This window comes from Bos mutus, chromosome 22, assembly GCF_027580195.1.
Source record: "Bos mutus isolate GX-2022 chromosome 22, NWIPB_WYAK_1.1, whole genome shotgun sequence".
NCBI lineage: Eukaryota > Metazoa > Chordata > Mammalia > Artiodactyla > Bovidae > Bos > Bos mutus.
The window spans coordinates 17,880,939-17,892,112 of NC_091638.1; the positions used below are offsets into that span (position 1 = coordinate 17,880,939).

An 11,174-nucleotide genomic window follows, 5' to 3' on the forward strand; every position below is an offset into this window, starting at 1 on the left:
GCAAACAAAAGCCCAGGTCCAGATGGCTTCACAGCTGAATTCTACCAAAAATTTAGAGAAGAGCTAACACCTATCCTACTCAAACTATTCCAGAAAATTACAGAGGAAGGTAAACTTCCAAACTCATTCTATGAGGCCGCCATCACCCTAATACCAAAACCTGACAAAGACGCCACAAAAAAAGAAAACTACAGGCCAATATCACTGATGAACATGGATGCAAAAATCCTTAACAAAATTCTAGCAATCAGAATCCAATAACACATTAAAAAGATCATACATCATGACCAAATGGGCTTTATCCCAGGGATGCAAGGATTCTTCACTATCCGCAAATCAATCAGTGTAATACACCACATTAACAAAAATAAAAGCCATATGATTATCTCAATAGATGCAGAGAAAGCCTTTGACAAAATTCAACATCCATTTATGGTAAAAACTCTCCAGAAAGCAGGAATAGAAGGAATATACCTCAACATAATAAAAGCTATATATGATAAACCCACAGCAAACATTATCCTCAATGGTGAAAAATTGAAAGCATTTCCCCTAAAGTCAGGAACAAGACAAGGGTGCCCACTTTCACCACTACTATTCAACGTAGTTTTGGAAGTTTTGGCCATAGCAGTCAGAGAAGAAAAAGAAAGAAAAGGAATCCAAATTGGAAAAGAAGAAGTAAAACTCTCACTGTTTGCGGATAACATGATCCTCTACATAGAAAACCCTAAAGACTCCACCAGAAAATTACTAGAGCTAATCAATGGATATAGTAAAGTTGCAGGATATAAAATCAACACACAGAAATCCCTTGCATTCCTATACACTAATAATGAGAAAATAGAGAAATTAAGGAAACAATTCTATTCACCATTGTAACGAAAAGAATAAAATACTTAGGAATATATTTACCTAAAGAAACAAAAGACCTATATATAGAAAACTATAAAACACTGGTGAAAGAAATCAACGAGGACACTAATAGATGGAGAAATATACCGTGTTCATGGATCAGAAGAATCAATATAGTGAAAATGAGCATACTACCCAAAGCAATCTATAGTTTCAGTGCTGCTGCTAAGCCGCTTCAGTCGTGTCCGACTCTCTGCGACCTCAGAGATGGCAGCCTACCAGGCTCTTCTGCCTCTGGGATTCTCTAGGCAAGAACACTGGAGTGGGTTGCCATTTCCTTCTCCAATGCATGAGAGTGAAAAGTGAAAGTGAAGTCACTCAGTAATGTCTGACTCTTCACGATCCCATGGACTGCAGCCCACAAGCCGCCTCCGTCCATGGGATTTTCCAAGCAAGAGTACTGGAGTAGGGTGCCATTGCCATCCCTATCAAGCTACCAATGGTATTCTTCACAGAGCTAGAACAAATAATTTCACAATTTGTATGCAAATACAAAAAACCTCGAATAGCCAAAGCAATCTTGAGAAAGAAGAATGGAACTGGAGGAATCAACCTGCCTGACTTCAGGCTCTACTACAAAAGCCACAGTCATCAAGACAGTATGGTACTGGCACAAAGACAGAAATATAGATCAATGGAACAAAATAGAAAGCCCAGAGATAAATCCACGCACCTATGGACACCTTATCTTTGACAAAGGAGGCAAGAATATACAATGGAGAAAAGACAGTCTCTTTAACAAGTGGTGCTGGGAAAACTGGTCAACCACTTGTAAAAGAATGAAACTAGAACACTTTCTAACACCATACACAAAAATAAACTCAAAATGGATTAAAGATCTCAACGTAAGACCAGAAACTATAAAACTCCTAGAGGAGAACATAGGCAAAACACTCTCCGATATAAATCACAGCAGGCTCCTCTGCCTGCTCCCAGAATATTGGAAATAAAAGCAAAAATAAACAAATGGGACCTAATTAAACTAAAAACTTCTGCACAACAAAGGAAACTATAAGCAAGGTTAAAAGACAGCCTTTAGAATGGGAGAAAATAATAGCAAATGAAGCAACTGCTGCTGCTGCCGCTAAATCGCTTCAGTCGTGTTTGACTCTGTGCGACCCCAGAGACGGCAGCCCACCAGGTTCCCCTGTCCCTGGGATTCTCCAGGCAAGAACACTGGAGTGGGTTGAAGCAACTGACAAAGAATTAATCTCAAAAATATACAAGCAACTCATGCAGCTCAACTCCAGAAAAATTAGCGACCCAATCAAAAAATGGACCAAAGGACTAAACAGACATTTCTCCAAAGAAGACATACAGATGGTAACAAACACATGAAAAGATGCTCAACATCACTCATTATCAGAGAAATGCAAATCAAAACCACAATGAGGTACCATTTCACGCCAGTCAGAATGGCTGCTATCCAAAAGTCTTCAAGCAATAAATGCTGGAGAGGGTGTGGAGAAAAGGCAACCCTCCTACACTGTTGGTGGGAATGCAAACTAGTACAGCCACTATGGAGAATGGTGTGAAGATTCCTTAAAAAACTGGAAATAGAACTGCTTTATGACCCAGCAATCCCACTGCTGGGCATACACACTGAGGAAACCAGAATTGAAAGAGACACGTGTACCCCAATGTTCATCGCAGCACTGTTTATAATAGCCAGGACATGGAAGCAACCTAGATGTCCATGAGCAGACGAATGGATAAGAAAGCTGTGGTACATATACACAATGGAGTATTACTCAGCCATTAAAAAGAATACATTTGAATCAGTTCTAATGAGGTGGATGAAACTGGAGCCTATTGTACAGAGTGAAGTAAGCCAGAAAGAAAAACACCAATACAGTATACTAACGCATATATATGGAATTTAGAAAGATGGTAACGGTAACCCTGTATGCGAGACAGCAAAAGAGACACAGATGTATTGAACAGTCTTTTTGACTCTGTGGGAGAGGGCGAGGGTGGGATGATTTGGGAGAATGACATTGAAACGTGTATAATATCATATGTGAAATGATTCGCCAGTCTAGGTTCATGCATGATACAGGATGCTTGGGGCTGGTGCACTGGGATGACCCAGAGGGATGGTATGGGGAGGGAGATCAGAGGGGGGTTCAGGATGGGGAACACGTGTATACCTGTGGTGGATTCATGTTGATGTATGGCACAACCAATACAATATTGTAAAGTAATTAGCCTCCAATTAAAATAAATTTATATTAAATAAAAATCAGAATGAAAAAAAAGAAACAGAATCAGGAAAGGACCTCACGGCTTTATGTCTCAACAAAATAATAGCTCTGCAAATATGCATCTTAAGCTCATTGGCCTTTTCATACTGTTCATGAGATTCAGGAGAGATTAAGAAGAGGTGGCAAGAATACAAAGAAGAACTGTACAAAACAGGTATTAATGACCCAGACAACCACAATGGTTTGGTCACCCACCTAGAGCCAGACATTCTGGAGTGTGAAGTCAAAGGGGCCTTAGGAAGCATCACTATGAACAAAGCTAGTGGAGGTGATGGAATTCCAGCTGAGCTATTTCAAATCCTAAAACAGGATGCTGTTAAAGTGCTGTACTCCATATCCCAGCAAATTTGGAAAATTCAGCAGTGGCCACAGGACTAGAAAAGGTCAGTTTTCATTCTAATCCCAAAGGCAATGACAAAAAATGTTCAAATCACTGTACATCACTTTGCTAAGGTCCGTATAGTCAAAGCTATGGTTTTTCCGGTGGTCACGTACAGATGTGAGAGTTGGACCACAAAGAAGGCTTACTGCCAGAGAATTGACACTTTCAAACTGGTGCTGGAGAAGATTCTTAATAGTCCCTTGGACAGCAAGGAGATCAAACCAGTCAATCCTAAAGGAAATCAGCCCTGAAACTCATTGGAAGGGCTGATGCTGAAACTCCAGTACTTTGGCTACCTGATGCAAAGAGCCGAGTCGTTGGAAAATACCCTGATGCTGGGAAAGACTGAGGGCAAGAGGAGAAAGAGGCAACAGAATATGAGATGGTTGGATGGCATCACTGACTCAATGGACATGAATTTGAGCAAGCTCCAGGAGATGATGACGGACAGGGAAGCCTGGCGTGTTCATGCGGTCACTAAGAGTTGGATACGACAGTGACTGAACAATAACAACAAAGCTTATAGGTATTTTGTGGTACCACAAGTGACATATTTGAGATATTAGTCCTAGAACATGCTATTTCAGTCCCAATACATTCTCCTAATTCCATAAATGATTCAGAGGTTCTTTTAGTAACACAGTGCCCCATATAAAGCAGTATTTTCATAAGCAACAAAAAACAAAACCCCACCCAAAACAAAACCCTGCTTTCTGTAGGTTGGTCTCAGCTTCTTATATCTGTGATTATTGGTTCATCTTACCAATTTGAGCTACAGGATATATTTACATTGTAGAGGATGAAAATAGGAAGAAAAATGGTCCAGGTAAATCATTTCACATTTCATGTTTCCAGCTTTCAGTTTCCCCATGAAATTGTGGAGGAAATGTTTCTGCCTCCAGGAGTCTGAGCCCCTTCTCTCAGACCTGCTCCCCCTCCACTGTCTCCTCCCTCAATGAGCAGCGGCGTCAACAGTCTTCCCCACTGCTCCAGCCAGAAACCGAAGAATCATTGTCAACTTCTCACTCTCTCTTATGTCTCAGATGCAGTTGATTGCAAAACCCTATGGATAAGTTGTCCTCAGACTTAAATGTACATCAAGATCACTTGGAGGACTTGTTAAAATAGATTATTGGGCTCCACTGAACCCCGAGATTGAGATTTTGGAGATTTGGGCTGGGGTGCAGGAGTTTGCATTTTAACACTCCCTCGGGTTGCTGATGCTGCTTCTGGGGCCCCTCATTGAGGAGCAGGGCTGTGGACGACCCCTGAACTATCTGTCAGCCCCTCTGTGCCACAGTCTGCGTAAGACCTTGTTTTCTCTCTGGCTTCCTGCCACAGCTGTCTGGCTGGCTGGCTGTCTCTCGGCTGGCTGTCTCTCTGCCTCTAGTCAGATGCTTCATTCTTCCAGTGAGACCTGAAAGACATCATGTTCTCTGTGGTAGTTTGAAGTCCTGTGGGGACTTGTGAGCTACGGCCCCCGCCTGCCCGCTGGCTCCTGGACTGTCCTTCCCCACCCTTCTTTCCTTGTTACAGCCAAGCTGAGCTACTCATCTTTGCTTCAGAGTCATACTGCCTTATACTGCTGTTGCTTCCACCTTGGTTGCCTTTTCTCCTTTCTTCATCCAGACAGGAGTTGTGGTTCCTTCCTTGATGGCCCTGCTCAGAAGCCCCTGACTGCTCCCCTGATCTTGCAGCACTGTCTGCACTTAAACCCCGACTCGCTTCCTAGAGAGGATGTTCATTAGGCCCCACACCTTGCACAGTGCCTGGGGGAGGGGAGTCTCATGGTGAGCACTCAGTAGGCATATGAGTGATTGAATATGCCAGTCAGCATTCTTTGGATCTGAACACAGTCCCTGGTGGATAAGGATTGCCACTTACAAATCTTTTTTTAACTCTTTGTCTCTTTTGCTTTATCTTTTAGTGCCTTAAAAATCTTTTTTTAGGAAATAGATTTTTCTAATATTATAAAATCAGAAAAGGAAGAATCATTTTCTCTATTGGTAATCTGCATTTCATCCTAACCCCATGAGAAGTCAATTGCAGTACACTAATGATCCCAACATATTTTCTAGGGGAGACTTGATAATTTGGCTGTCTCTTTTTGGAGGAGAGGACTTTATTAATTGTTATTTATTAAGAACTATTATTAATGTGAACACATCTTAAGTGTACAGCTTGATGGATTTTTCCAACTGAATGCACCCAGGGTTAGGGTTAATTTGGTGGGTGCAGTGAATCACGCCCTCTCAGTACTCACACTCTCGAGGCCCACATTGATTCTGGACTTGGTCATGTGATATGAGAAGCTTGGTTAGTGTTTGCACAATGGGGCTTGTCCTTTCAGAATGCTTACTTTTCGGATTCTTCCCCTTGGACTCAGCCCTTCCGCTGTGAGAAGCCCACCCTTGGCATGGGGAGAAGACAATTGGAGGAGAATGGGGAGGGGCAGCCCCCTCACCAGCCAATTTTCAAGTCAGCAGCCAGCACCAGCTTGCCACCGGACGAGTGAGCCTGCCTTGAAGTGAATCCTCCAAACTCAGTTCAGCTGTCTGTTCTGAGCCCTGCCCAGATCTAGAATCATGACCAAATAAACAATTGTGCTGTTTCCTGAGAATGGTTGTTATGTAGTGGTAGATAAGCAGAATAAATGGAACAAAAATAGTTCTATTTAGTTTTTTAATTGCCATGTAACAAATCACCCTGAAACTTAGAAGCTTAAACCACAGCCATTTTATTTGCTTCTTATTCTTCAGTCTGGGCTGGCCTCAGGCTGTGGGTGATCATTTATGTGGCACATAGCCCACTGATAGGGCAGATGGAGCCTATGTTCCGCTGAGATGTCTGGACTTCTCTGTCTTTCCATGTAGTCTGGGAGCCTGTTCTTCTCCATGTAGTTTGGTCTCTGCATATGCTCCAGAATCCAGAGAAAGTTTGCTTTCGTCTTCCTACCTACTTGAATGGCAGCCACCTCTTTCCCCCAGAGCTCTGCCCAAAGTGAGGGGATGCGCATGGCCCATCTCTGTTGGGAGGGGACTTGTTTTCTTGGTCCCCTTACAACCTCAGCTCTCTGACAGGATTGAGATAAGTTATGATTTTGTTAAGACCCTCTGGCTTCGTCTTGTTGCGATGGAAGCACTTTTTTTGCAGCTTTCTGCGTGTGAAGCAGAAGCAAAAAACTTCTGATTGAGGAGGAGATTCAGTTCTTAACTATCATTTAGGATCTGTGATCTTTGCTAAGTCACTGTTTTCTCAGTTGTAAAGTGGGAATAATAATGAAAGTAGTAGTAATTATCATAGTAGACTTGTCAGTGGAGTGGAAGGCTATTTGGAGGATTACATAAAAACACATGGGAAAGTACTTATAAACCAGAAACTGCTGTAGAATAATAATGATCATCATTTTCTAAGCTGGCATTTTCTTTTTTTCATTTTCAGAAATGATTTTCAAGACAGAGAAATAAGTCCTGGACAGAATCGTCGCACAAGGTCAGCTGAAAGTGCTGAGCTGGAGCCAAGAAATAAGCGGAACAGAAATTAGTGTGGGTTTGCTGACTTTCCCAGTACAGTCATCAGAAGATGGTGTTCTGTTGCTATGTAGGTTTCATACTCATAAATTTCCCAGTGTACATTCTAAATGTTACATTTAACTGATTTTCAGTCTTTTTTGCCTTTCCAGGAAAAGGAAAAATTTTACACAGCATCCTCACTTAGTCAGTTACCTACTGCCCCTAAAACATCTCACTCTAAAAACACTGGCATCCACATATTCACCCGCTTTGCAGAAGACACAGACTTGTTTGTTTTTGTTTCTAAGTTTCAGGATATAGTAATATTTAAGCCATTCTCCTGTCTCTTTCATGGAGAAGCCAAGTTCAGAAAAGGATCCTTCAATCCCTCTACCACAGGGACCAGTTGAGATGTCCAGAGCCACTGTGTTTCTGGAAAGGCAAGCAAGGTGTCCTAACTCACAAGGCCTGGAGGCCAGCACCCATGTCACAGCTGTTACAGGAGTGCTTGTTGCTCAAGTTTCATGTGGTCCTTAGTTAGACTCATCTCTCATACTTTACTGGAAGCAGGACATTGGTACTGTAACCTAAAGGCACAGAACAATAAAATACTGGGCATATTCTTCAGAAATAGCTTTTACAGATGATTTCTTGATTTTTTTTTTCACTTGAGTAAATCGAATCTTAACACTTTGAATTCCAGCTATGAAATGGAGAGAATGCAATAAATGGCTTTTGTAACTGAACAAACTCTATATCAATTTAAAATAAAGTCCTTGAAACAGTCTGCTGTGAATAGTTGAGTACAAGCTACATATTACTGGAAGGTGTTGATCCGAAATTGTTTTCTCTGTGCAAAATGTCCCACAGTTCCCAGTTACTTCCAGAATTCCTAATGCCTGTTTTGGCATTTCAGAGCCAGTCCCCTGTCATGGGTGCCAGGAGCTCTGGGGCTGTCTGTGTCCTGATGACAGCAGTGTCACTTCACCAGAGTCCAGGAAGACCCTGGTGTTGGTTCAGGGGTGGAGGACCTGCTCTGGGCCAAGTGCTCCATCATCTCAGGGCAGCCACCTCTGCTCCCACTGGGCTCCTAGAAGGAGGAGGTGGCCAGAACCTTGCTGTATAAAACAGCACCTAAAATTAGGAAGGACTACGGGGGAAAGTGCTCTCCCATCAGCTCCCAGATGGCCTGGTGTTGCACGATTTCTTCTCTGCTTACCCATGAGGCAGGGCTCTTGCCTGGAAAGGATTCCAGGCAGCCACATGGGTAAGTGTGTCAGCCTGCTCCAACTTCAAGAAGTCAGAATGCCACAGCTTCTCTCATATGCTACTGCACATCTCCTGCAGGTACCATGGGCTCTCCACTCTGCTGTCAGCATGTTGGGGGCAATACTCCATCCCCGCCTCTATCTCAGGTTGCTCCACCCCACCCTTTCCCAGGCAGCAACGGTCAGGCTGGCAGATGTGCTCCACCGTATGTAATGGGGACCGGTGGCTTTCCCTGTAATCTTGGCTTGGCAGCCAGCACTACGCGCTGATGACTGGCTCATGGGGAAGGAGAGGCATGCGATTTCCTTGCCTGTCCTCGGAGAATCCTGCTTCATCACAGGACTGAAGTGGTTGGTTCCTGCCCTGTGAGTGTTTGCCAGCAAGTTACTCTGATGCACTGTGCTGAGGAGGATCTGAAGCTGCCGCCCACCTTCTTGAGGGCTCAGGTGGTGAGTTATTAACACCTAGGCTTCTGAGGCTTGTCATGGAGGGAAAAGGAGGGATGGGGAGGTTAAAAGCGGAGGAAACATCAACTGGTCTCATCCATGGCTTCTATGGTGATTCGTGGCTCAGGACCAGTTCCTGGGTATCCTGCCCCTTGGAGACCACAGTGACTTCATTTGCTTGTTTCTTTAACAACTTCATTGAGATATAGCTCACTTTACATACAATTCACCCATTTACAACTTCCAATTCAATGGCTTCTGGTATATTTTGAGTCCTGCAACCATTGCCGTAATTAATTTTAGAACATTTTTGTTGGTTTTAGTCCCTTACTCATTATCCCCAACTCTTTCATCCTTCCCATCCCTAGGCTGTATCTGCTTTTTCCCTGTACTTCCTTATTCTGTACATTTCAAATCAGTGGAATCATACACTATGTGGCTTCTTTCACTCAGCATAATTTAAGGTTCATCCACGTTGTAGCATGTATCATTCCTTCATATCTTTTAATTACTGAATAATATTTCATTGTATGGGATATACCATGTTTTGTGTATCATTCATCGGCTGATGGGTATCTGAATTGTCTTGATTCATTCTGACTGTTGTGGATAATATGCTGTTTTGCCCATTTTAAAATTGGGTTTTTAGAAAATTATTGCATTGTGAGATAGTGTTTAAAATTTCAGTTTCTGTGCATTGATAGGTTAGAAAGATTAAATTGAGTTTTGCATATTAATCATGTATCCTACAACCTTGCTAAACTAACTTTGTAGAAGTTTGAAAACTTTTTGGTAGATTCCATAAGATTTTCTACATAGAGAATTATCTAAACATGTTATCATGTAAAGAGTTATATTTCTTACTTTCCAATCTGGATTCCTTTTATTGTGGATATAAATTTTTATCAGATACGTGCTTTGAATGAGGTTGGAATATTTGCTTCTATCCCTAGTTTGCTGAGAATTTTTAAAAAATCAGAAATGGTTATTGAATTTTGTCAGATGCTTTTTCCGTGTTTATTGAGATGATCATATAGTTTTTCTTTCTTTTGGTTATTAATATTATGAATTATACAGATTGATTATAAATGTTAAAACAGTAGCAGGAGAGACCCCACCTGGTTATCTTTTTATTTCTGTTGGATTTCATTTAGAATTTTTTGCATCTATGTTCAGAAGAATATTGGTCTGTAGTTTTCATTTCTTGTGATCTCTTTATCTGATTTTGGTATTAGGATAATGCTGGCCTCATAGAATGAGCTGGGAAGTATTTCTCCTCTTCAGTTTTCTGGAGAAGTTTGTGTAGAACTGGTATTATTTATTCCTTAAGTATTCAGTAGAATTCATCAGTGAAGCCATACTCATTTTCTTTGTGGATAGGTTTTTAACAATAAATTTCATTTCTTAACTAACAGATATAGAACTGTTATATATATTCAGGTTACCTGTTTCTTCTTAAGTAAACTATAGTAGTTTGTGTATTTTGAGGAATCTATCCATTTCATTTAAATTGACAGATTTACAACAAAAGTTGCTCATAATTTTCCTTTTTGTGTACAAGTTTTGTGAGAACCTCTCTCACTTTTCTCATTTCTGTTATTGGTAGCTGATGTTCTCTTTCTTTTTCCTCATCAGATGGTTTAGAAGTTTATTGTTTTCATTGGTCTTAGGAACCACTCTTGGTTTTGTTGAATTTCTGTAATATTTTGCTCTTTTCTATTTGATTGATTGCCACTCTGATCTTTATTATTTCCTTTCTGCTGCCTACTTTGGATTTAATTTGTTTCATTTTGGTTTTTTGTAGTTTCTTAAGGCTTAGGTCATTGATTTGAGCCCTTCTTTTTTAAGATAGTCATTTAATGCTATAAAATTTCCCCTAAGTACTGCTTTAACAGCATTCCACAAATTTTTGTATGCTGTGTTTTAATTTTCATTCAGTTAAAAATATTTTCCAGTTTTCCTTTTGATTTCTTATGTGACACTGAGTTTTATATAACTGTGTTAGTTTCCAAATATTTGATAATTTTCCAGAGATTTTTTTTATTGATTTCTAATTTAATTCCATAACTTTTATGACTTGAACCCTTTTACATGTATTGAGACTTTTTTTTAATGCCCCCAAAATGGTCTGTTTTGGTAAATGTTCAGTGTGCACTTGAAAAGAATATATGCTCTGCTGCATCAGGTTGTTTGACAGTGTTACTCAAGGCTACTCTGTCCTTAACTAATTTTGTGTGCTTGTTCTATCAGTTTTTGAGAGAGTTACTGAAATTTTTGAATATAATTGTGGATTTGTCAGTTTCTCCTTATAGTTCTTCATTTTTGCTTCATGTATTTTGAAGCTTTGTTATTAGGAGCATAAACATTTAGGATTGTTATGTCCTCTTGA

At 40.8% G+C, this 11,174-nt stretch overlaps 1 protein-coding gene across 4 annotated transcripts in view; it reads left to right on the forward strand.

Annotated features, from left to right (window-relative positions):
* The window catches only part of RAD18 (RAD18 E3 ubiquitin protein ligase), a 114,446-nt gene extending 106,587 nt beyond the window's left edge, over positions 1 to 7,859 (forward strand). For all 4 annotated transcript variants that reach the window (XM_070359453.1, XM_070359454.1, XM_005907084.2 and 1 more), the window contains one exon: positions 7,000 to 7,859. In XM_070359453.1, coding sequence (XP_070215554.1) covers positions 7,000 to 7,102 — 103 coding nt within the window. In that variant the 3' untranslated portion in view covers positions 7,103 to 7,859. The remainder of the gene's footprint in view (positions 1 to 6,999) is intronic.
* Positions 7,860 to 11,174: the final 3,315 nt, after the last annotated feature.